Genomic DNA, 25,444 nt, shown 5'->3' with positions numbered 1-25,444 from the left:
ACCCATATTAATATTACAGAAAATAATGTGCATTTACATTCCTTAGTATTGCATGAGATAAAAAATATGCTTGGGGCGTCATTGAAAACTAATTATCACTCACTGTTATTATAACTGTTGATGTTGTCAAACAGGCGTAAACAACATTAAACCAGTCGTAATGTTACATATAATGAGATAGCCTACCAAAAGGCGTAGGTAATACTACGAGTAAGGGAATTTCTCATGCGTTCTAATATAAAGTTGGTATTTTTATTAAAAAAGGTATGAAATAAATAGTCTGAGATGCATTATACTAACATAAATTTGAACTGTTCGATAGGATGATAAGGGAAATATAGAGTTAAATAGTTCAATTTAATGTATTGTTATTTTAACATTTAAAAAAATAAATTTTATATTTTGCAGTTAGTGTCAAGGTCTGATTTGGCTGCACTTGAGCGAAGCCTATTACTTGTGGGGCTGAAAGGATTTCCGTCCGCACGAATTACGAAAAAGAACTCACGATTTGAAATTCCATGTAACGATCACAAAGCTTCCATGTAATTGGTATCATGGGTAACCATGATGGAAACGAGAAAACAACAGAATAAAGAAATCTGTTACTAAACTCAATACACCCATACGAAATTCAAACGTTTGACACATTAATACAAGTAGCCTAAATAGCACAACACATACAATATAATTTTACAGTGACTTCGTGTATAGACTTTTATTACATAAATCCCAATTAAATTGATAAAAATTTGAATGTATCATGTCGCAAGACATGTCAAGAAATATTTCATATGTAAGGTAAACATTTTCCATGAAATTTCGTTTCTACATTACTAACTTCTACTGTGCGTAATTTTCGTGTCAACTTCTCTTCCTGTCGATCTCTCTGCAAGACATCTCGCAAATTAAATGAGCTGGATTTGAAATTTTGCATTCAACCTTAGCAAAGCCTGCTACGAAACGTGGTGTGGTGTATATTTAAAGTAATCCCCTCATTGTTAATGCCCTTTAAGATATCATTCATAACATTACAAACATGATTAGTTTTGTATTTGCATTGATCGTAACTAAACTTATATTCAAGCATTTAATTTTATGTCTTTGTATAGGGACAGGCATAGGAATTACCGATTGCGGAGGTTGCAATCCGCCAAAAGTTACCAAGGAAGAATCCGGGCCAAAACCACCTTCAGAGTTCATGCCACCCTCCCCTCTCTTGTTGCTGGAAGAAGAAAGTTGTGCCAATCAAAATATTAATGAGGACCTCACTTTTATTGAGTTCTATGGTGTAAGTAAATTTCACTTAGTTATTAATGCCATCAAAGGTATCTAGTTGCATTCTGACGTTCAAATTCTTTTTTCGAATTCGCCAGCTAAACTTATGTTCTCGTTATAAATATACCTATTTCATAGTAAATTTGTACACAAATTGTTGCCAAGTTAAAAAATTTAGCTTTTAGTAAAAAGTGTTTTCGGATTTATGACTTCATAAATCAAGGTGGTTAACTATCGTAGATAGTGTATTACAAAATAATAGACAAATAATAACTGCTAGGATAACCAAATTCGTGTGTTTATAGTTAGTTAAAGTATCCCAAAGACAGACAAATATCTTGGATATTTGATCCAGAAATTAAAAATACTTTAATACCTGATGTAATCAATACAACTTTTTAATTTAGATTTTTAACAGTTTTTCAAATTTTTGTAAATATTTTTGTTTGTGAACTAAAAAAAAATAAATTGTACTGGAAAGTTTCAAAACGTTTGTATTCTGTCTTGGAAACAGCGTCTCAAAGTCAGCATTGTCCACGAAACGAAGGCCCGATCGTTCTGTAAATTTATACAAGCTGTTTAAATGCTTAAAAGTAATGGTCACTAGAAATATATGTCGTAATTGCTATGATTTGTAATGAATGTACAGAAGATAAGGCAATTAAGCTAGAGTTTCGTCTTATTTCCAGTCTTAATAATCTATGAAAGAAATATTTTATTACAAATGGGATGCAGATAAAATTAAAATGATTAAAGAGTTAGGTATTAGGTTAAAAAAATACAACTACAGCATATATAAAAGTTATAAATTGAATTTCTGTTTGTATAAGTTTCTATACATCGATTTCTACGTTGTAAATTTATTCTTGCTATATGTTCACTGACAACAATCAAATATCATTTTCATCCGAACAAGATAAAAATATTAGGTTTATATCCAGGCTCCCGTGCTGGTTTGTAGGTTTGGCCTTCGTTTTTCTAAATTAAGTTTAAGCCCTTTAAAATATGTTCTTTGGTCCTTATTTTCTTTCTCTTAGTTATCAGTCTAATAATTTTATTAAAAAATTTGCTGAGTATTATAAACCCCAATATGGAATTATCACACTTCGTGGTGTCATGGACCTAAACTCAACTTCGTATCAGTCTGTATCATTATGTTATGTTATGCCATAGCAATAGACAAAAAGTCGTATACTTGTTTCTTACTTTGTTTACACGTAATCTCTATACATAAAAGACTAAGCCTTCCTCATGAATTAAGTTCTAAATCTAAAGTATTATAACACTGAACACCAACAGTGGTTGAAAAGTGGTTGCAACCCCTCGAAGAACTGTATTTTGTTTTCCAATTCCCTATTTCCTAGAAATGTGAAATTTGACATACACGTGTCTTATGCACCAGAAAAAAAATATTTTTTAGGGTTAGAAACAATAAAATAACTATGTGATTTTTTCACACATGACAATTTCCTAGAAAGAAGAAATTTTACCCACGTGACTCATTAATTTAAAATAAAAATAATATCACTTTCAGAAAGCTCAATCACTCATCGGGGAGTTGCAACCACTAGAAAACCTATATTTTTGTTTTTAAACTTCCTAACGGTCCAGAATTATGAAATTTACACACACACACACGTGGCTTTAGCTCTCAGCAGACAATATAAATATTTTTCGTGAAGAGCAACCCTATGGGTGCTGAAATAAGGTTGTATACTCTAGAAGAACTACATTTTGTTATTTCACACCTTCACGCTGAACTAAAAAGGTGAAATGTATACACATTTCCATATGAACTCAACAGACTACTAGAACCGCAAACACATTTCTTATATAACTTTAATACAATTTGGTATTTTGAAAATGCATGACAAATGCCCTTATGATAATATAATGAGTTACTAAAATACAAAATGATTTTTTTAGAGAAAATAATAGGGTCTTTAAGGCAGTACCTGTTTAGAGATTCCTACATGAAATGGCTAACACATAAAATTACCTATCATATATTTTATAATTACAGAAATATACCCGATATTCTCAAAAACAATATTTATTTAATTTTGTCAATGAATAGTCATTCCATTATGTCTTTAAAATGTATTTTAAATACACACTTACATAAATATGCCGGGTGTAACAAAAAGGTTAGGTTGGCCAAGCATTTTCAGATTCTATATACGATTCTAAGCTAAAAAACGAGGAATAACTTTTTTTACAATTTTTACTTTGTTTAGAAAATTGTAACAAACCTTATTAAAAGGGTCCATGTCAGTAAATAGTACATTAAAAAAATATTTTAAAATAAGTTTTGATATTTTCAAAATTGCGGCCATTTAATTTTTGTTTTGTTTAATATCTAATAAACTACTATTTTTATCTAAATTTTATACGACACTAAAAGTTTTTAAATACATTTTGTTTCCAAAGACAAACAATTTATAAAAATTGTTTAAGAAATAATCATTATATGGAAGGATTAGTATTACACTTGCAAACTAAATGGCCAATGAGTTTTTGAACAGCTGTTATTTAAATTAGCTGTTACTGTAAAAAGATTCTACAATGAAATTGACTACTGAACTTTTAACATTTATGATTGTAAAAGTTATTTTTAACTTGCTTAATTGTTTATGTAATTAATTTTTAAACCTTATGTAATGTTTCTTGATATTTTTATTATTTCACTTATTGACTGGCAATAAGGTAAACTCAACATTTGCATCAGAAATATAATTCACGTGTAAAAATTACGTAATTACGTAAAAAAACGTGGCCTTTAAAGCCACGGGTAACTGCTAGTAAAAGCCAAAAATTATTTATATTTATCATGTAATGTAATACATTTCTAAGGATATGACAGAATGCAATAGAGATATGTAACATAAATAATACAATATACAAAACTAAATTAAAATTAAAATACCTGGAATTGAATTGATAGCAACATACATGTTAATGTTTGAAACCATTGTGAGAGATGTTCAGGCTCTAAGAAAAGATATTTTGCAAGCGCCATTGAAATTATAAAGCCAAAGAGTGTTATACATAGTTTTTGTAAGTATATTATTATAAAACTTTAAAATGGATACGTATCAAAGAACTTAACATGTGGTGTACAATATTAACTATGGTACATGTATCATTCTAACCTGAGTATGTATGTATTGTACAACTTATAATATGTACCTAAGAGTATAACATTAGGTATGCAACATAATGTTTACAGTCATTTCATCATTGAAATGTGTGCCAGTGCTTCAAAGTTGTTTTATATGTTTGCTATTTTTTTCAGGACAAGGTTATGTCGTCAATGCAATGGGTTATAGACGAGTTTTGGATTCAATGTTTGCATGCTATCCAATATTTTGAACTATGGTGAATCCTCGACAACTTAATGCAGGCATGTTTGTGATAAGAAGTAATGAGAAGTAACTCATTAAACAATATATAAAGAAACTTTTAACGAGTTTAGATGTATTTTATAAAAAAAAAATTATTAATCCTGAAAACTGTAGTTTATCTTTTTAACCATAAGTATCCGTGAAAATATATAATTTGTTGCTATCTTATACGAATGGAACCTTATAAAAATAATTTTTCTCATACTGTGAACTTTTGAATTGGGGGGAAATTATTCTTTTTTATGTGCAATATTCTTTTGAGGTAATATTTCCACATTTATAAAAGACAAAAAATGAGAAACTAAAACTATATATATATATATATATATATATATATATATATATATATGTCTTCCGAAAATTAATAATGCGCAGCTTTATAGGTCTGCATAATAGAGGTAGGCGAATCTTACATTGATTCTAGTTGTTGGAAAAGTTTTTAGATAACTATGATCATGCCCGTAGAATCTTTCTAAGTGCATTCGAACTGGATTCTGCTTATGATTATATATCCAGATAATCCTGTGTTTTCGTCATTAATCTAATTATTTGATTCAGACATATTTCATATTCATAGATATCTGACTATGAATAAAAATAAGAATGTTTAATACTAATTTGAACCTAAGGGCATAAAAATAAGTATAGAATTCACTAGAAGATTTTTTTCATAGCAAGTAATTAAAATTAAATTAATTTCATCATACTTTGAAAACCGATATGGTCGTTCCCAATTTTTTTGAAGGTCAACAATAGTTTTTACTATTTTGTTTTCATCAAGGCGCAAGAGGCTTCTCTGAGACATTATGCAAACTTCTATTGCTCTTTGTATTAGGTTACATATTCTATTAAAACGTTATGTGAGTGTTAAAAAATTGATTTATTCTGGGAATTTCTCGTCGGCATATAATTTGTATATAATATATATATATATATATATATATATATATATATATATATATATAAGTAGATATGAATATGAGGGTTCTGGACCACTTTTGGGACAGCCCAAAAATCAATACAAATACTGTTCAATACACCATAAATATGTAAAAACAAGATAATAATATGGCGGTTCTGGACCACTTTTGGGACAGCCCAAAAATCAATACAAATACTGTTCAATACACCATAAATGTAAAAACAATTCACAATACAATTTACTTAAATAAACTATGGTAAACTGTATTCAAGCAATTTTTCATGACAGTATGACAACATAAATTGTGGAATTTATAATACTCGAATGTTGAATTTAGAATATGTTGGCATTACCGTTGAGCGAGAAATGTTGGTAGCACTGCGCGGCACACAAGAGAACAGCCTTTCCCGTCCAGACCTCACACTAGTCAGTCATATTTAAATTTTACTCTATACTTTTGATCCAGGAATGTTAAAAGTTCACTGTTTACTGGTTTAATATCGCATTCTCTTCATCTTCAGCTCTATTTGGAACAAGACTTAGTGAAATTAATCCGTAGTGACAAGTTCAGTGCTTTATATTCTACAATTTTAACCACGTTACACCATCTTTAAGACTCATCCATCATAACATCTCTTCCTTCAAGACAGTGTGAATCATTCAGTTCATCAAGACATTTTCTAATCATGCCTATTTCATTACTTCAAGCGACACTATGATGTGGTCTACAGTCACTGATCTGCGTTGTGCAACATCTCGAAGCAGCGGACGTGTTATCACCATGACGTGATCTGCAGTGTTGTGCAACATCCTGAAGCAGCCGACGGTCAAGGACTTGTTATCAACCGCAGCCTCACACTCTGAACATCTGGCTACACTGCCTCAACACTCCGCAACACCTTGCTTCATCACTCGACCCCTTTCTGCACCCTCCAACCACGTCATCGCAACCCTCACGAAGAATGAAGATCACAGATGAGTTCTTAAAGAAATTAAGCTTAATCTATAGATTTTAATAATGTAAATAGCGCTTATCAACACCTTCATGAACTAATTTCAAAAACCTTTCTAAAAAATAACAAACCAAAATTCAAAATTCATTCAGATGACAAAAATTGGCTTACAATTGGCATTCAAACCGCCGTTAAAGTTAGAAATAAACTGTATAGACAAAAGAGATTTGAACAAGCAAAATTTTATAAATCGAAAATTAAACATTATAGCAATATTTTAAAAGAAAACTATTATAAAGAACTGATTGAAATGTCATCTGATTCAAAAACCAAATGGAATATTATAAACAAATTTTTAAATAAATCCAAAAAACCTTGTAGATACACAGGTGATTTAAATACAATGAACAAATTCTTTGCAAACATTGGTTCAGAATTGGCTTCAAAGATTCCAGATCTAGAAAACGAAAAAATGAAATCAAATCCGAACTCTATATATCTCTCTGAAATTACCAAACTAGAAATTGAGACCAAAAATTAAACTTTTAAAGAATGATAAAGCAAGTGGATCAGATAAAATTCCAATCAAACTAATCAAAAATCTTGTATACATAATAAGTGAACCACTAGCATACATTTTTAACTTAAGTATTCAAACTGGCATTTTTCCCGATAGATTAAAAATAGCAACAATCAGCCCAATCTACAAAAGTGAAGGAATTTTATCAGATCCATCCAATTTTCGACCAATCAGTCTACTACCAATAATTGGCAAGATATTTGAGAAATGTTTGTATGAGAGATTATATAGCTTTTTGGAAAAATACAACCTGTTATCAAGAAAACAATTTGGCTTTAGAGTTAACAAAAATACAGAGGAAGCAATCAATTTAGTTGTTAACAGTATTGATCAAAATACACTAATCTCATTTCTAGACCTTAAGAAAGCCTTTGACACTGTAGATTTTAAGATATTACTATACAAATTAGAACATTTAGGAATTAGAGGTAAATGTTTAGATTTATTTGCTAGTTATCTTGATAACAGGTTCTGTAATACAAAAATTGGCAACAAAATTTCAAATTTAGAAAAAATCACCTGTGGAGTTCCTCAAGGAAGTTGTCTTGGTCCTCTTTTGTTTTTAATATATATCAATAGTATAACAACCCTTAATTTACATGGCGAATTAGTACTCTTTGCCGATGACACAGCCTTAATAGTTAAAGGTAACGATTTATATAAAAAAACAAACGAGGACCTGACGAAAATTAATAATTGGCTACAACAAAATAAATTAACTTTAAACTTTCAAAAAACAGAATATATAGATTTCTCCAGAACTAATGACCAATTACCAATAAAAAAGGTAGAATGTTATAAGTACTTAGGCTGTATCATAGACTTAGACTTAAATTTTAATCAACATATTAAACCATATAGAAAAACAAATTAAAAAAGCTTTGAAACCGTTATATGTATGTAAAGAAGAAAACTTCAAAAAGTCAGTATTTTCAGCATTTGTCATGTCTTTTCTAAATTATGCAATAACCATTTGGGGTAACAAAAATATTTCAAACCTTTCTAACATTCAAAAACATATTATGACTAGATTCAAGATAAAAAATATTATATCTTTAGATTCTTTATATACATATAACAGGATAAAATTAGCCCGTAAAAATAAAATAGATGTAAGTAGTTTAAGTAACATAGAATTAGATATTTTTAATAAAAATTTAAGCGATACCAAACTTAAGGCATATTTTAACTACGAATATATACCAACTAAAAGTTATTACAATCTGTAATTATCTTGTTTCAAAATTATCTTATTTCAAAATTATCTTGTTTCAAAATTCTTTAGGTTCAATTGGGATCACTTGGCCATTACTTTAAAACAGATTTGATTGTAAGAAGTATGGCCGAGTTTTTCTCATTGTATCTCCCCTTATATTACTCCTGATTACATCATATTCAAGCAATTTATCAGAAACCACAACAACATAACAAATCGCGTTTGTAACAGCTTTTTGAAAATCCATATTGATAATTATATCGTTCTTTGAACCAGAAATATTTGTCAAACTCTTTGTTGTATCAATGACATAAATAGGTCTATTCGCTAAAAATTCTTTAGGATTGTAATACATTTCCTTATTATTACAGTAAACTTTCTTAAAATCTTGATACATCTGATACATGATTCTGAAAAGACCTCCTGAAATGTTTAAGTTTTGTAATTCATCTGGATAATAAGAACCGTTCAATTTTACTCTGATATTTTTTACATCCAAACTATCAAACTTTGAAGGATTTTTTTCTTGATTATTCTGTCTACCTGTTTGAAAACCAATGATAACGAACTTGGGATTGAAGATATTTCTATAAATATTTGTAATATCGAACGAATAAGTTGTTCCGGAAATACCTTTTTGTTCAATACATTGCCAATCTAGAAAATTAAACATAATGTTTTGACTTTTTGTAATTTCATCAATCAACCTTATTTTACTCGTGATTTTATAATCAATCATTGGAACTCTAATAAAAAAATCTGTAATTGTTATTTTTCCATCAACAGGCATAACATTTCCAGTTGCAGTCTTCAGAATCACATCATCGTCTTCTGCTCTTATAAAACTTAGATAAAATCCTCCTTTATAGATCGGAATAGTAACATTTTCAAAAAATCCTAATCCAAAATGAGATAAATTTCCAGCTGCTTCAAAAACACCAAATTTAAAATCTGATTCAAAGCCATTAGAAGTTTGAGAAATAACATCACTTTTTGAATACGAAATAGTTCCTTTAATTGTGCTTAATTGGCCACAGTTTTCGACTTCTTCTATCAATTTATTGTGTTTTCTTACTTCAATCTTAGAAAATAAAAACTGTATAAAATTATCGATTAATCTAACATTATCAGTTCCAAGATATGCTTGACCATCTTGTTTTGTTAAAGTTCCAGAAATATAAAACTGGAAGTTAGACGAGCAAAAGTTATCTCCAAAATCAATATTAAACTCAGTTCTTTTATTCGGTTCATTCAAATGTTGTTTACTAATTGGATAGAAATTTTTAAACTCCGCCCTTTCAATATCACTAGCATATTTTCTGTAGTCCGCCATTTAATAAGAGAAAATTTAGAAATTTTAAACATCATGTATCATTTTTTCATCGATCTAATGTACGTTTTTATAAGAAAAGATATAAATTTTAGTAAAATAATTAAAAAGATTAGAGTCATTTTAATGATCTACTTCGTCATATTCAGGATTCTCTTCCTTAAATTTTGCGATCTCGGTCACATATTTCAATAAAATTTGCACAGGATAGTAACCGCTATCTATAATATTGTTCCAATCAACTGTATCTTTATTTTCATCCAAAAACTTTATACTCAAGTGTTGATAGAGACAAAGAACAGACATATGATCTTTTAATTGATAATGTATATTTTCTTGAATGAACTCTGATGATAAAGTTTGATATTTAGCAATGTTATACCAATTCAATTTGTTTACGTATAATCTCATCATATCTTCGGATAATTCATATTTTTGAGAAATGTCATCCCAATGTTCTTTTTTCAAATCTCTTTCGTGTTGCATTATAAAAAGATCGAAAGCACTGTAATGTCCCGCCATCTCTATTTATTAAGAAAAAATTTCAAAATCAAGTTTTTATAAATTGGCTCTTTTTTGAGTTACATTCAGCACATTTTCCCGAAATTCTTTTAACTCCGTTAATGTTTGCATAGTATTTTATATCGTTTGTGGCAGTTTTCTCTTTACATCTCACACAATATATGAGCGCCATTTATATAAGGAAAATTAGTCATCATAACCACCTACTCCATTAAATCTGTTGTCGATGTTTTCAAAAGTTTTATCGACATCTTCTTTAAATTTATTAAAGTTTTCTTCTAGTTTATTTACTTTATCGAGATATAAATCGTTGTATTCAACGAGTTTATGATCAATATTCTCAAAAGTTTTTGTGGCATCTAAACTAAACTTATCAAAAGACTGCTTATTTTTTATAACTTTTTCATTAATTTCGCCAAAGTTTTCTTCTAGTTTAATTAATTTATCATGAAGTAAAGATTGATTAGTAACTACTCTTTTAAAAAACTTCACCATTTTTTCTATCGGTTTCATTAAAACCCTCTTGAAATTTAGCGAAATCTTCCAAAAAGTTTGTTATTTTTCCATAAAGATCGTCTTTATATAGATTGAAATTTTCCTCAAAATTTGTAAATTTTTCATCACAATTTTCTATAGATCTTTTACTTCTCGCTTCAAGTTTTTCATAGACTTCTGTTGTAAAATCTTTAACATGCTGTTTATGATTCTCGTAATTTTTGTTTAGTTCATTAAACATTTTAATATGATCTTCTAATTGAATCATTACAACAACATCAAATGGATTAATTCCTTTACTAACACTGCTAATTCTTTTTCCTTTAAAATCTAAGGCATTTTTAACATTCGGATCATGTAAATCAACAATATCGATGTTTTCTGATAATTTTAGAGATTTTAAAATTTGTTCTTTAACAACAACATCATGTTTGTCAATACCAGGTCGAACACCGACAATTCTTTTCTTATTAGCCAAACTAACATAATTCTTTTCAACTTTGATCGCTTCAGTAATTTCATCAGCTTTTTCGATGTGAGACATTAAATTGGTAAATAATTTTTTTACACCATCATCAACTTCTTTTTCCAATGTTTTTATTTTATCAGCAACTTCATTTGAACTCATGAAATTTGCAAGTTTGTTATCATATTCTGCTTTAAAATCTTCAATCTCGACAGCAAACATATCTGAATCTGGAAGGTTTTGTAATACATTTTCTAACTTGTTATCAAACTCATTTCTCAAACTATCAAAATTCAAACTATTATCTACATTTTGAATAATTTGTGTTCCAAATACGTCAAAAATATTTTGTGAATCCATATTTATTAAGCAATAATTTGTTAACAACTTCTTTAAAATCTTTACCATCACTCAGTTCATTCAACACAAAAACACATAAATGACCACAAATTGGGGGATCTTTATAGTCTTGAATCTGAGAATCATTGTAGTAAACGCTTGATTTTTTCAAATATTTAATCAATTCTATAGGTGGTTTGTCCTCAATTCTTCCATACGAATCAAAATAATATGCATTCTTATCATTTTTATAATAACAAATCCAATGTGTTCCACTTCCCATAATCGAGTCTAAATTCACAATTCCACATTCAAATTTCTTAACTTTTTCAGGTAATGTATCTCTCATGAAGATTCCTCTAAAATGTTTAATATTTTTGCAGATTTCTTCCAATTCCCCAAATGTTAAAGGTTTAAATTTTTTTTTCAATGTTTGATTTCACGTAATTCAAAGTTTTTTCATCTAATCCAGATCCTGTAACATCTTCCAACTCTTTATCTAACCAATTTAAAATGTTTCGAACAATAGGAATCACATCCTTTTTTACGATTGGAGCAGCTTTACGAACATAAGGAACAACATTTTTAACAACTGGAATATTTTCTCCAAAATCTAATAAATCTTTCAAAAGTCCACCATTTTTAATTAGTTCTTTCAACTGATTATAAGAAAATTCTATTCTGGTTCCTTTATTGTTTTTCTTATGTTTTTCGAGTTTATTGTATTGTCTATTTGTTAAAAATATCTTATCTTCGCCATTTTTTAGTTGATCTATTTTAAATTGAATACTAACGGGTATTTTCTTCTTAAAAGCGGATTTTATTTTTTCTTTCTGATTTTTGCTGAAATTTACATTCACCTCCATTTATATAGTTAAAATTTCAAGTTCTCTTCGATTCCCATTCCTAGTTTTCTCTTCAAAAACATTGCTCCAGCTGTTGGAAGCGCAACAAATCTTTCACCTAAACTAGCATCTTTTGATAAAAATCTATCCATTGCCTTATCTTGCAAAACTTTATCTGCGATATGTCTGGAATTTGTGTCTCTATGTTTTGCATAAAAAATATCGTGTTCCATAGCAGCTTGATCTAATTTATTTATACCAGGATCTCCTCTTTTTAGTCTTTTTTCGAGTTTTGTGCCAGGCCCCAGATACTGATAAGTTGGTACGTGTAATTCAAAAGGTAAATTGTTGATAAAATCATTCAAAAGTCCACTACCCTCAATCATAGATGAACTTATTGCCGGCAAAACTCGTTTTAAATATTTAATTCCATCAGGTTTTTCAATCATTTCATCAAGTTTGTTCGAAATAAAATCTTTAATCGCTTTCTTTTCGTTCAAAAAATTGTTGTTTCCAGCCTTCTCTTGAGCATAAATATAATTAATAATTCCATCGAGTTTTGTCAAATCGTCGATATATCTGTACTCAATCTTATTATCACTGTATTTTCTCACACCTGATCCTTCGATTCGTTTTTCCCAAATTGGTTTAATCAAATTGAGATATTTTTTACCTTTACTTGACTTTGGTTTCTTAGTTGATGGATCATTATTTTTGTAAATTGAATCAGATTTCCATAAAATTTCAGTATACTTTTTCAAGTCTTCTTCAGAATATAAACCGTCTTTTGGAACATCAGTGCCTGTTAATAATCTCCATAAACCTTGAGTTCCTTCATATGTTTTTTCATTAATAATGATATCATTATGCTCAAAATTCACGGGCAAATTTCCAATCATAAAACTTTTCTTTTTTCTGTCCCAATACAAACCAAATTTATCATCCTTTGCTCTAGGAAGAAATTTTTTACCAATTTCACCAATTATTATATCCGTTGTTCCAGGACTTATTGGTTCAACTATGGTAGAGTCTTCAATGATTCGAGGTCTAAATGGTGTTGAAGATGGTAATTTTGGCAATTCAAACTCAGATTCTGGTATCGAAATATCAGCAAATTGTCGTACAACTGGAACCAAATTCATCAAATTTTGATTATCACTTAAAACATTTTCAATTTTGCCCTCAACGTTTTTTATTGCAGAAGTTACAGGTTGATTAATTTTTTGAATAAGTTCTTGTTCTTTTTCATCAATTCGAATCTGTTCTTTAAATTCTTTGATTAATTTCTTTTCTATTTGATCAAGTTTTTTTGCTTCTTCTGAAGTTACGTTCGCCATTTATTTAGGAAAATTTTGAAACGTGGAACGTGGAAACGTGAACACGAAACGAGAACACGAAACGTGGAACGTAAAACGTGAACACGGAACGTAAAACGTGAACGTGGAACGTGGAAACGTGAACACGAAACGTGAAAACGAGAACACGAAACGAGAACACGGAACGTAAAACGTGAACGTGGAACGTGGAAACGTGAACACGAAACGAGAACACGAAACGTGGAACGTGAACGTAAAAACATGAAAACAACTAGATTATCACACGTTTATATTGGAAAATTTATTCAAATATTTGCCATTTTTAGGCTTCAAAGTTAGATTAATAGTTAAAAATCCGTAGTCTTCCTTCCAAATTTTATCACATAACTCAATAAAGTGGTTAAAACTCATATCAGATCCCACATAATTGTTATAAATCTTTCTCGAATAGTGATCATCTTGCTTAAAAATACACAACATATTCAGGTTATTTCTTATAACTTGTTTATCAACCTTTGAAAAGCATTGGGAAAGATAGATACAAGATATGTTTTTGTGACGAGACATTACGAAATATTCCTTAATAACGTCCTGATTTTCCAAAATACAATCATCAAAAACGATTAACGAATTGGGTTTACATTCGCTTAACGGAACTATGTCCTCGGAAGCATTATAAAAAATATGATATTTTCTTACTTAAGTTCTTCTCAATATTTTCAAATCTTTCTTGTAATTTTTTATAAGCGTCCTGTTCTAAAGATTTACTAAAAACATACAAATTGGAATAAGGAATCAACCTATTGTAGATAAAATTCAATAGTAAAGTTGTTTTTCCACATCCACTTGAACCAACAATTAACAATCTGATTGGTTGATCTTTCTTATTTTCTTCAAACGTTTGAAGTTTTATCTGATCTTTTTGCTTTAAAAATTTCTCCATTTAAATAGAAGATTTTCATCTTGAAGCAACGCTTGCGAAAATGAAGCTGTTCAAGTTGACTTCAGAAAGCTCTAAATTAGTTTTAAACTTGGAACATCCTATACACTTAGAGGAAGAATCAAATTATTTTATCGGTTTAAGCGGTTTTTATTCTGACAATTTTGTAATAAATATTAGTGAAAGTTCTCCTTATTGTATAGGATTTAGTGAGAAGAACGTAACAAAATATTATGGTTTAAACAAAGGATATTATACTTTCGATCAAATAAAAAATTCCCTTAAAAATTATCTGAAAACATTCAAACAATCAGATAAATCTTTAAACTTTGACGAAAACAAGTTTGAAATGCAAAAAAATTATCTCTCTAATAAAATTCAAATAAAATCACCAGTAAGAATAATGTTTTCAGCAATTATTGTAGATTTATTAGGGTTTGTTCAAGAAACTATTGAGCCAAATCAGGTATATTTAGGAAATAAAACGCCAAAATTTAGACCGTTTGATGTAATTGAAGTACATTGTAATCTCGTTGAACCTAGTTTTTGAAAATCATACCGAACATTTACACAAAGAATCTGAAATTTTGTACACTTTTTTTCCCAAATGTTGCTTATGGATCAAAAATCAGTGAAAAAACCGAATGAAATCGATTATATTCCAATTAGAAAAAATATTAAAAGAATTCAAAAAATCGTTCTGACTATTCAAGACTCTGAGGGAAATTTATTAAATAATGAGAGTAAAACAACAATATATTTAAGATTGTCGAAAGAATGATGAATCAAGGGGGGAACGAATCGTTCTTACCTTCAAATTTTCAAGAAAACAACTTTTGAATGTATAAATTACAGGAGTCTATCCCATAGACCCTTTCAAAATCTTCATCCTGACACTATTTTCATTAATGAATCTGGATTTTATTCTCAAAATAAAAATTACTAGTTAAATTTCTTTTCTATCTAAATGGAGTCAGTTGTAGACCTACTCAATAATCAACTTATATTCAATAATAAAGACATTGTAACGATTGTAGACGAAAACAATGTAATCTGGTTTAAGGCTAAAGATGTTTGTGAAATATTAGGTTATGAAAAAACAAAAAACGCAATTAAATTAAATGTTGAAGATGATGACAAAATTCAATATTTTTACTTAAAAAACAAGGGGCTATTCGAATGGCCCCTTAACAATCTTCATCCTGACACTGTTTTTATCAATGAATCTGGACTTTATTCTTTAATTTTGAGATCACATAAAAAAGAGGCAAAAATCTTCAAAAATTGGGTTACAAAAGAAGTTTTACCGAGTATTAGAAAATATGGCGAGTACAAACTTGAAAACAAGATTAAATATTTAGAGGACGAAGTTAAACACTTGCAAATTAAAGATGAAATGAAATCATTGAAAATAGAGAATCAAGAATTGCGAATGGAATTAATGAAGAGAGATATGGTATGTAAAGATTTTGATAAGAAAAAACACCATGTTTTTGTGTTAATTAAGAAGAATCACATGTGGGAATATCCTTATTACGTTATCAGAGCTCAAAAGAGAGAAATACCGAAAAGATTGAAAGAACTTGAAATTGATTACCCAGAAATGGAAATTTTATTAAGACAAGGAGATCCAAATAGTATAAATCTCTACAACCAAATGAAAGAATCTTTGAATATTTTATACAACGGAAATCATTTTACTACAAATATGGCAGAATCTCGACTGATTTATAGAATATCTAAATTACACGATGAAAATGTTTCTAAATTTTACTAAAAACTCTCGATTTATTATATTTTGTTTGTAAATGTTTAGCATAACTAGGTAACCATTGTAGAATTCTTTTTTCATATTCACAAGGCATTTCGTTTTTATAACTTTCGCTGAAAATTTTTTTAGCACAATCTTTGCAAAAAGCATCTTTTCTATCTTTACTATACTGCCAGTTATTAAATTCAGAAATATTTTTAATTTCTTTACAAAAGTAACACTTTTTCTCTTCTAAAGTTAATTTGTTCATTTTAACGTATAATTCCTTACAATAACAGTCTTTTCTATTCTCTTCTTGACACTTTGTACATTTCTTTTGAGACTCCATTTATATAGAAAAAATTATTACACGATGAAAATGTTAAACTCTTGAATTATGATATTTTGTTTGTAAATGTTTTTGATAATTATTTAACCATTTTATAGTTCTTCCACATTCACATTGAGTATCTTCATAATATAATCTATGGTGATTCTTCTTTACACAATCTTTACAATATGAGTCTTTCTTATCTCTACTATAGTGATCACTATTAAACTCTGAAATTTTTTTAGTTTCTTTACATTTAAGACATTCTTTATCTTCCAAAGTTAATTTTTCTATTTTATCATATAATTCTTTATGATATTCCCTTTCACAATCTTTGCAATTATAATGCATTCCATCTTTCCTATTTTTATCTTTATAAAATTCATTTAAATCTTTAAATTCTTTGCACTTTGTACATTTCTTTTGAGACTCCATTTATATAGAAAAAATTACAGCTTTGACTTTCTCAATTCATATTCATAAAACTTTCCGGTTATTTCTTCATTATTTAAATCTTTTATACTATAAGTTACAGGATCTGTGTTATTAATTTGATAAATCACAAAGATTTCTCTTGACCAATTGTTCTTATATTTGTTCGAAAATGTTTGTTTTTTACTAACAATTCTTACATGATCATTGACTTTAAATTTAGTTTTCGTGTGAATTTCAGGTGGAACATACTTGAAAACGGTCTCTAATAACTCCTTTTCTGCATCCTTATCTACGTCTTTCGGTTTCATTTTGATTGTGCTGTGAACTGTATCGTTATAATTGTTTACGATTTTTTGAAGAATATCGATCCATTTAAAGTTTTTATTAATCTCAAAAATTACTTTCATTCTCTCATTTTGAGTTCTGTTATATCTCTCTACAATACTTGATTTCTCTTCGTTTTCAGTAACTATAAATAAATCTTAATGTTGTATTTCCTCAAAACATCGTTAAATTCTTTATTTTTAAACTCTAAACCCTTATCTGTATGAAGTAGGTTAGGAGGTTTGTGATTGATCCTTATGGCATCTTTTACTATATCTTCGAAAGCTTTTGAAATATCCTTGCCGTTTTTTCTTTTGATAGCTCTTGACCAAGCATATTTTGAGAAAGTATCAATAACATTTATCATATACTTAAATCCATCATTTTGATCTGAATAGTTAGACATTATTACTAAATCTGCTGCCCATAAATCGTCAATTCCTAATGTTATAATTTTTCTCTTTTTAAACTTTTTTCGTACTGGTGCATGAATTTCTCGAGCTTCAATCTCTATCTCATCTTTAGTCTTCAATTCTTGCTTAACAGGTTTTGGATTTGGATTCTTTATAAACTTACTCTTGTTTGTCTTACATTTTGAACATTTTGCAGCAATTCTATACAATCCATTTTGAGTTTGAACGATTTTTGAATCTATATTTTTCGTTTTCTTTTTACACTTGTGACAGTGAATTAAATCATCTTCCATTTACATATCAAAGTTTCCAAGTTTATTTAATTCGTCTAATATATCTGTTTTATATCCATACGGTACTGTATCGATCTTATTTTCTAGGACAATTCTCTTATCATCTTTAGCGTTCAGTGCCAGCTTGTTTATGGTAACAGTGTACAACTCATGTTTATAACTTTTGATGACTGTCATCTCCCTAAATTCTTCTTTATCTTCGAACAAACATCTCTTCAAGTTTTCGATATTTATTGTTTTATTTACAACGCTTCTCTTAATTCCTTTACACCTAACTGGGTTTTTATCTAGATATTTGTACGAGTACATCTTAGACCTTAAACCACAAAATTCTTCTAAAACTTCGCTATTTAACTCATCTTTGAATTTCCCTATTACCTTCTTATTTTTAGTAGTGAAACATTCATGATCTTTTGGATAATCACTTGTATCAAAGTCATCTATATTTTCTTTAATAATTTTAAAAGGATCTCGTTTCAATTCTAGAAAATAACTGTCTGTATCCATGTAACACAGATTCAAATCTGGATCAAACTTCTTTAATTTGTTGTAATAAAACTCGTACATTAGCAATTTTGAGAGGTCGAGAACTGAAAATCCTATGTAAATCGGTTTGTTAAATTTAAACTTTTGTTTGTACATGTGACTCGCTATACAGTTGTCGTCAAAGATGTTAAAGCATTTGAAATTTGTTTTCTTAGCTTGTTTCATTGAAAATTCTTCATTTCCAAGCTTAATATCACATCTGTTTCTCACATTTTCCATAGATTTTCCAAACACTGAGTTGTTCATCAGCTTATAAAAGTCCTTTTCAAAGTCGCTTGTAGCTTTGGTTCTCATGTTTGTGTTAAAATCAATGTATTCTTTCATAAAAGGCTTCTGATCGAATGCAATAACTCTATTCACATGTTTCAAAATCATACCTTGTTCCAAATAGAACTTCAAATTTCTCGAATGAACAACGTATTCAGTTTTATCCAGTAGAGTTGTGCAAAGTTTGTTTTTAAAATGTTCTGGAGCAAGAGGTAAATCCTTGTGATGTTCGTGTAAATTTTTTGGATATCCAAGATCAACTTCGAGAATATAGCCATAATCTTCGTCGCCAGTGAGTTCTAAAATTGTTTCTTGCCACTCTTCTTTTGTATACGTTTTAGGATCCATCCACTTGATATCGTTATATGGTAAACTTTGCATGAGGCCATACCCATAAAGGTTATTAGCATCGAGATAGAGTAAATAGTTTTCGGGCTTTGTCTTATCAAAATCTTTTAAATATTTGTTATTTGCTTTCACATATCGTTTAATACACTGAGAAATGCCTCCGCGAATACCTTTTTCGATCATCAAATACATATTATAATCACTAATTAATTGTAATTCTATCTTCGTTAATTTTAACATAGCATCCCATGCAAGACTGGGAGCTGTTAGATAGTGTGCTGGATCAAGCTTATAGCAATTCAAACATATATTCCTAAAATTTTCAAAGATATCAGCGAGCAATAGAACATCTTGAATGTTATAGAGATCAGAGTAATTTCCTAGATTTTTCTCTTTTAATTTGTTCCAAACATTTAAGTAGTGTTGAAAATCTTTCTCAGATATGCTCTCATCTGTCAAAAGAGAATAGAAATCTTGAATTCTCAATTCTTCTGTGTAATCAAGTTTTTCAATACTGTCGATAAATTCGTAAGGAAATATACCTTTCCCAGATAGAATTTTAAAAATCTCGTCGTCGTCATTTGGCTGTCTTTCTATTATCTCATTCAGTCCATCTTGTATAAAATGATTTGTATGTTTGAAGTCTTCTTTCTTTAAATTTTTCGCTAATTTTTCAATAGACGAGGCCATGAATCTGAACGTGTCTACAAACGAAAACTTGATGAATTTTCTTGGCTTATCACCTTCGAATTCATAGCCATATCCAGAATTTACAGAATAATTTATATATTTTTCATCGGTGTTTGCAATCAAATCAACATTTCCATATTGTTTAGCCAATTCTTTTATGTACAAATGAGTATCGTAATTTGACATATTGTGGCAGAAAACGGGAATATTCTGAGGAAATTTCAAATTTAGATTGCAACATGCATGAGCTGCGCCTCGAAACTTGCCGGTTAAATGACAATGATCTCTCACTTTATTATAACTCTTATCTTTCCAACTATCAGGAGTAAAACCATACTGAATTGACCCAACATCATAAGCAGACCATTCACAGATATGACAAACGTTTGAATTTTGATATGAAATTTCTTCTTCTTCAGTCAATTTCATAGGTTTTTTGTTCTTAGAATTATATTTTGTAGCTATGTATTTTGATATTTTATTGAGTTCTTCAAACAATTTTGCAGGAACATTTTTCAAATCTTCTTCATTTTTGGCACGATAACATATCGGTTTGTACATGCGATTGGTCACATTCGACACTAAATATAGAGTAAAACCATAAGGAATGTGCCTCTGAATCTTGGTTGTAGTTGATCTTTCTGGATTGTTCTTACATGTCGGAATCTTTTCCAATATGCTCTCAAAGTCCATATAAATAACGTAAGGATGAGAAAATTTCTTTTGATAATTAGTAAATGTTGTTGTTTGACCTGGAAACGGCATAATTGGCTTACAAACTTCATGTTGCTTGCAAATTTCTAAATGATCTGTTAAATCTCCAGATTTGTAGAAATGGCTTAAAACATCTTCTGCATAGAAATTTTTTATTTTTACACTTAGATAACTGAGAAAATACAAGTTTGTTTAAATCTGTTATCAAAACATAATGAGATTTTTCATCTTGTTTTACATACAATAAATTGATTTCTAATTTGGCGTCATAAACTTCTGAAATTTGCAACGGAACAATATTGAGTTTTTCATCAAAACTATAGACATTTACAGACATTTTCGGATACTTGTACTTTGCTTTGCTGCTTCGTTTTTCAAATAATTGTATATCTTTTAAAGACATAGGATAGTCGAATCCAGAAAATATCTCATCGTTCACGAATTTTTCGTATTGTTTTGCTCTGTCAACATGAGTCTCGGGTTTTTCAATAGCGCATCGGATGATAGAGTAAATAAAGCAATAATCATCTTTATTTTTGATATTTACACAAGCTTTTTTATCTTTGATTTCCTTTGGTAAATCCATATATGATCCTGCGTTCATAAATTCATGTTTATTAAGGCTCAAAATCAGTTGTTTACAACGTTTTAATGTCCATCCAGAACCTCGATTTGGATGATTTGTCTGTTCTCGATGTGTTAATTTTATTAAATTGTTTAGAAATAAAGTCGTTTACGTCGAAGATTTCGTCTGCTTTTATAGTAAAGTACATTGGACAAGTTTGTGTTTCACCGTTCACTAAAGTTCGTTCGTATTCGCATTCTAAAGAGAGATAGCCCTTCATATTTTTAACGGTTTCTTGAAATTTTTCGATTAAACTTTTAATCTCTGGCCTCATAATTGATAGATATTTGTAAATTGACATGAAATTGTCGTTCAAATTTGTTTAAAATGTATTGCTTAAATAGACCGTGTATTGAGGATAAAACTTCTACATCAATGATATTTTCAGGTTTCTCATTAATCGTTTTATCAATTTCTTCGATCATTTCTGACTTAGTTTTGTCGTTAGTTTCGATAGCCAATTTTTCAGCTATTGAATGAATTTTTTCATCATTAAATAGATTGAGATCTTTTTTACTTTCCTTAAAATTTTTCTTTAGTTCACGCAATTTTTCTATATTGTACATCTTTTCGTGACCATCGATTTGATTCTCTTTAGCCCAAGTCCTCAAATAATTTAGTTCTTTTTCATAAATTTCTTTGTTCTTCAAATGATTTTTCGAATTGTAATGACGAGTATAGTGATGCTCAAAAATGTCTTTTTTGCAGTATGGGCACTCTATCTTTTTCCGCTCCATATTTAAAGAGCAAAAATTTGTAAACTAAAATTTTGAGAAGTGGTGATTTTTGTGACAACTTGACACAAATCAGCACAATTTCTGGTCAAATGTTTTCAGATTGTTCTATTTAAAGAGCAAAAATCTTTTAACTAAAATTTAGTTAAAAGATTTTTCTATAATAAATGGCGGCGCTGTTACAAGAGTTGAATAAGGTTGGTGAACTAAGATTCAAAGAATATAAGAAATTAGTGGAATTGGAAGAAAAAAAAGAGATATAGAATCTTGAATTTGGAGAAAATGAAAGATAAATTCGGGTTTACAATAATTGCCGAGTTGGAAGATTGTAAAGTACACTTACCGAACAGATTTTTGACTGTTTTGGATGAAAAAAAGATTAAAGAATTAAACAAAAATGAAAAATTACACTTGATTGTTACTGGAAAAAAGACTATTAAAGATAAAGACTGTGTTACAATTAACTTCGTGGAGTAAAGATTTCGAAGATTTCTGGATTTTTTCATTAAAACAGCTTAAGAAATTAGAAGCCTACAATGAACAGTAAAACAGCTATAGATTCGGTTATTCAACATTCGAGTATTATAAATTCCACAATTTATGTTGTCATACTGTCATGAAAAATTGCTTGAATACAGTTTACCATAGTTTATTTAAGTAAATTGTATTGTGAATTGTTTTTACATATTTATGGTGTATTGAACAGTATTTGTATTGATTTTTGGGCTGTCCCAAAAGTGGTCCAGAACCGCCATATTATTATCTTGTTTTTACATATTTATGGTGTATTGAACAGTATTTGTATTGATTTTTGGGCTGTCCCAAAAGTGGTCCAGAACCCTCATATTATTATCCTGTTTTTTACATATTTATGGTGTATTGAACAGTATTTGTATTGATTTTTGGGCTGTCCCAAAAGTGGTCCAGAACCCTCATATTCATATCTACTTATATATATATATATATATATATGATGTTTCTTCAGACGATATTTTCTATTCTTGAAACTTAGGGTGATCCATTTAAATCAAATTATAACAATGAGAAATATCCGAAATTCTTTTATATCTTACGGTCGTAAAACCATGCTCCATAATTGCCCTAATAATAAGACTGGCAATGAGGTTTTGTTTAGCTGGAATGAAAACTCCATTAACACTTATTTTGTAGCTAGGAGAAATATTGCTTAATGAAAGGACGTTAAAACCTTAAAGATAACAATTCTTATAATTTATATTAGGTGTTCAAAATCATAGTCAAAATCATCAAATTATAGGAAATGCAAATAAATATAGCATTCACAAGTTCCAATAGTGTTGTGCTAAGGTTTTTTATTTTTTTTTTTTTTCATAAGATATTCGTTGGGAAAAAGTTTTCATTCACCAAATTTCCCTCAAGCTCTTGCACTTTAGAACTATGTCAGTTGCTGGAAAACTCAATACCAGCAGTGGCACTGCAGAAAATAACTTATAGAAGTCTGAATTTTTTTATGCTGAGGTTGCATTATGCTTTAAAGGAATATCCTTATCAGAGCATTCGAGATGAAAGACACACATTTTTATATAGGAGAAATGAGTTTACTGCTACTTTGAGAGGTAATGTTAACAATTACATTTTATATCAAAGGTTTCTATTTTAGAAATCTTCGTTTCTTTATTACGTAATTTTTATGGACTCTACATAAATCTTAGTAACCATTAGTGGCAGTTGAGAAGAGATAAAAGTTTCAAAATCTGACATTCTATTAATGAATGGATAAAATGTTGATCAAATGCTGTATGATATCCTATTTTGTTACTATCAGTAAAAACTGTACTGCATCGTTGTCACAGGCAAACAAATTTATTACTAATTTTCACACAATAAGTCCTTTTCAGCGTCAAGGACTTCTCTGTCAAAAACAGGAAATATATCAGGTATTAAAGCAGTGTCGAAATACAATCTACCTGTAAAGTTGAGATCCAAAAAAGTAACAACTGTGTTGCAACAGTCCTTTCGTAAATGTTGAGTTAATATTAAAATATTGTAACAATATTCAATAATTCAGAAGTAATGAAAATTTTTACTTAAAGGTAAGTACTAAGTCCACGCCTATCTTTTTAGGCAAAGTAACTGTAAATTTTACCATCTATCAGCAGCTACTGGATCCTAAACAAGTGAATTTAAAGCTATATTATAAAACTTGTCTATATATAAATCTACTTATTTAAAATATAAACATTCGAAAGTGTTCTTAGACTAAAAAAAATCAATTTCTCATTACTTAAAGAAGACTACTCGTACAACACTTGTTGTAGTGCATGATTCATTTACAAAAGAGGTATAATATTTATTTGTTAACTATAATTTTTATGTGGGTTTAAATTAGATTTAACTTCAAAAATGTGTACGGTACCAACTTTTTAAAGTAAATTAATGTCAAACATAATTAATGTATCACTGTTAAGATACTGCAATTTATTTATGTGATTGCACCTCACCCTGAACTCCAGGTATTGGATCTGATTTCTTTACACGATTTGTATTGGATAACGCCGATACTAACATAAACCCTTTAGATGGCTTAAATACATTCCATGCGATGGGAGGAAGTGCATGTATTACTCCATCACCAAAACGTGTCTGGTACTTCGGAACTACAAAAGTTAAGTGAGTTAAGGTTAAGGTCGTTTAAGGTTAAAGAAGAAATCCGTTAACCAATCTATTTTAAGCGAATAACAAATGGACTAGCAAACGTTATGATAGAATATTTTTTCATGCATTTTATTTTTAAGGACAGACACCTTATGGAAATACATTATCTAAATACATCCATACATCTAAAACTTCCAATAACCTCGCCCTTATAATAAAAAATAAACTTAATTCAAGAAACAAAAATAAAACTTCAAAATTAAACATTAGTGGAGATAATAATTAAAATGCAACGAATTTCAAAACACTACACTGGACATGCCAGCCTATCTTTCCAAATTAGATTTAATGAAAATTTAAAAGCATTGAAGGCATCATAACATTCAAAATATGTTGACCATTTAAACACTACTGGCCTTATATACACGAAAATCGAAAACAATCTCTAAGTTTTACATACAGTATATGCAAGAAAAGTCACCTATTTTCAATTTTAAAATATTTTGAAATTAAAAAAAGTGCCAAGAATAGTTCTTATATATTATTATTTATTTACTAAATTACTAAAATATTTTAACCAATTATTTTTATTTACAGACTTTTAATCAATATAAAATTAATCAGGCATAATGAAGTAAGCAAAACATGTAGCTACAAATGTAGTTTATTTAGTTCAATTATTTGATTATTTTAATTTTATTTACCTCAAACTAGTACCTGAAGATAATTTTTCTGAT

The 25,444-nt window shown here is 29.1% G+C and overlaps 1 protein-coding gene across 1 annotated transcript; it reads left to right on the top strand.

The window, feature by feature from the left end:
• Positions 1 to 854: 854 nt before the first annotated feature.
• Positions 855 to 4,734, top strand: LOC124373144. Its single transcript, XM_046831540.1, has 2 exons — positions 855 to 1,288; positions 4,571 to 4,734. The coding sequence occupies exons 1-2, from the start codon at positions 1,037 to 1,039 to the stop codon at positions 4,655 to 4,657; spliced, it is 339 nt and encodes a 112-aa protein (XP_046687496.1). The 5' UTR covers positions 855 to 1,036; the 3' UTR covers positions 4,658 to 4,734.
• The last annotated feature ends 20,710 nt before the right edge of the window (positions 4,735 to 25,444 follow it).

Source organism: Homalodisca vitripennis, unplaced genomic scaffold (assembly GCF_021130785.1).
Source record: "Homalodisca vitripennis isolate AUS2020 unplaced genomic scaffold, UT_GWSS_2.1 ScUCBcl_4923;HRSCAF=11372, whole genome shotgun sequence".
Lineage (NCBI taxonomy): Eukaryota > Metazoa > Arthropoda > Insecta > Hemiptera > Cicadellidae > Homalodisca > Homalodisca vitripennis.
This window is presented reverse-complemented; position numbering and strand designations above follow the sequence as displayed.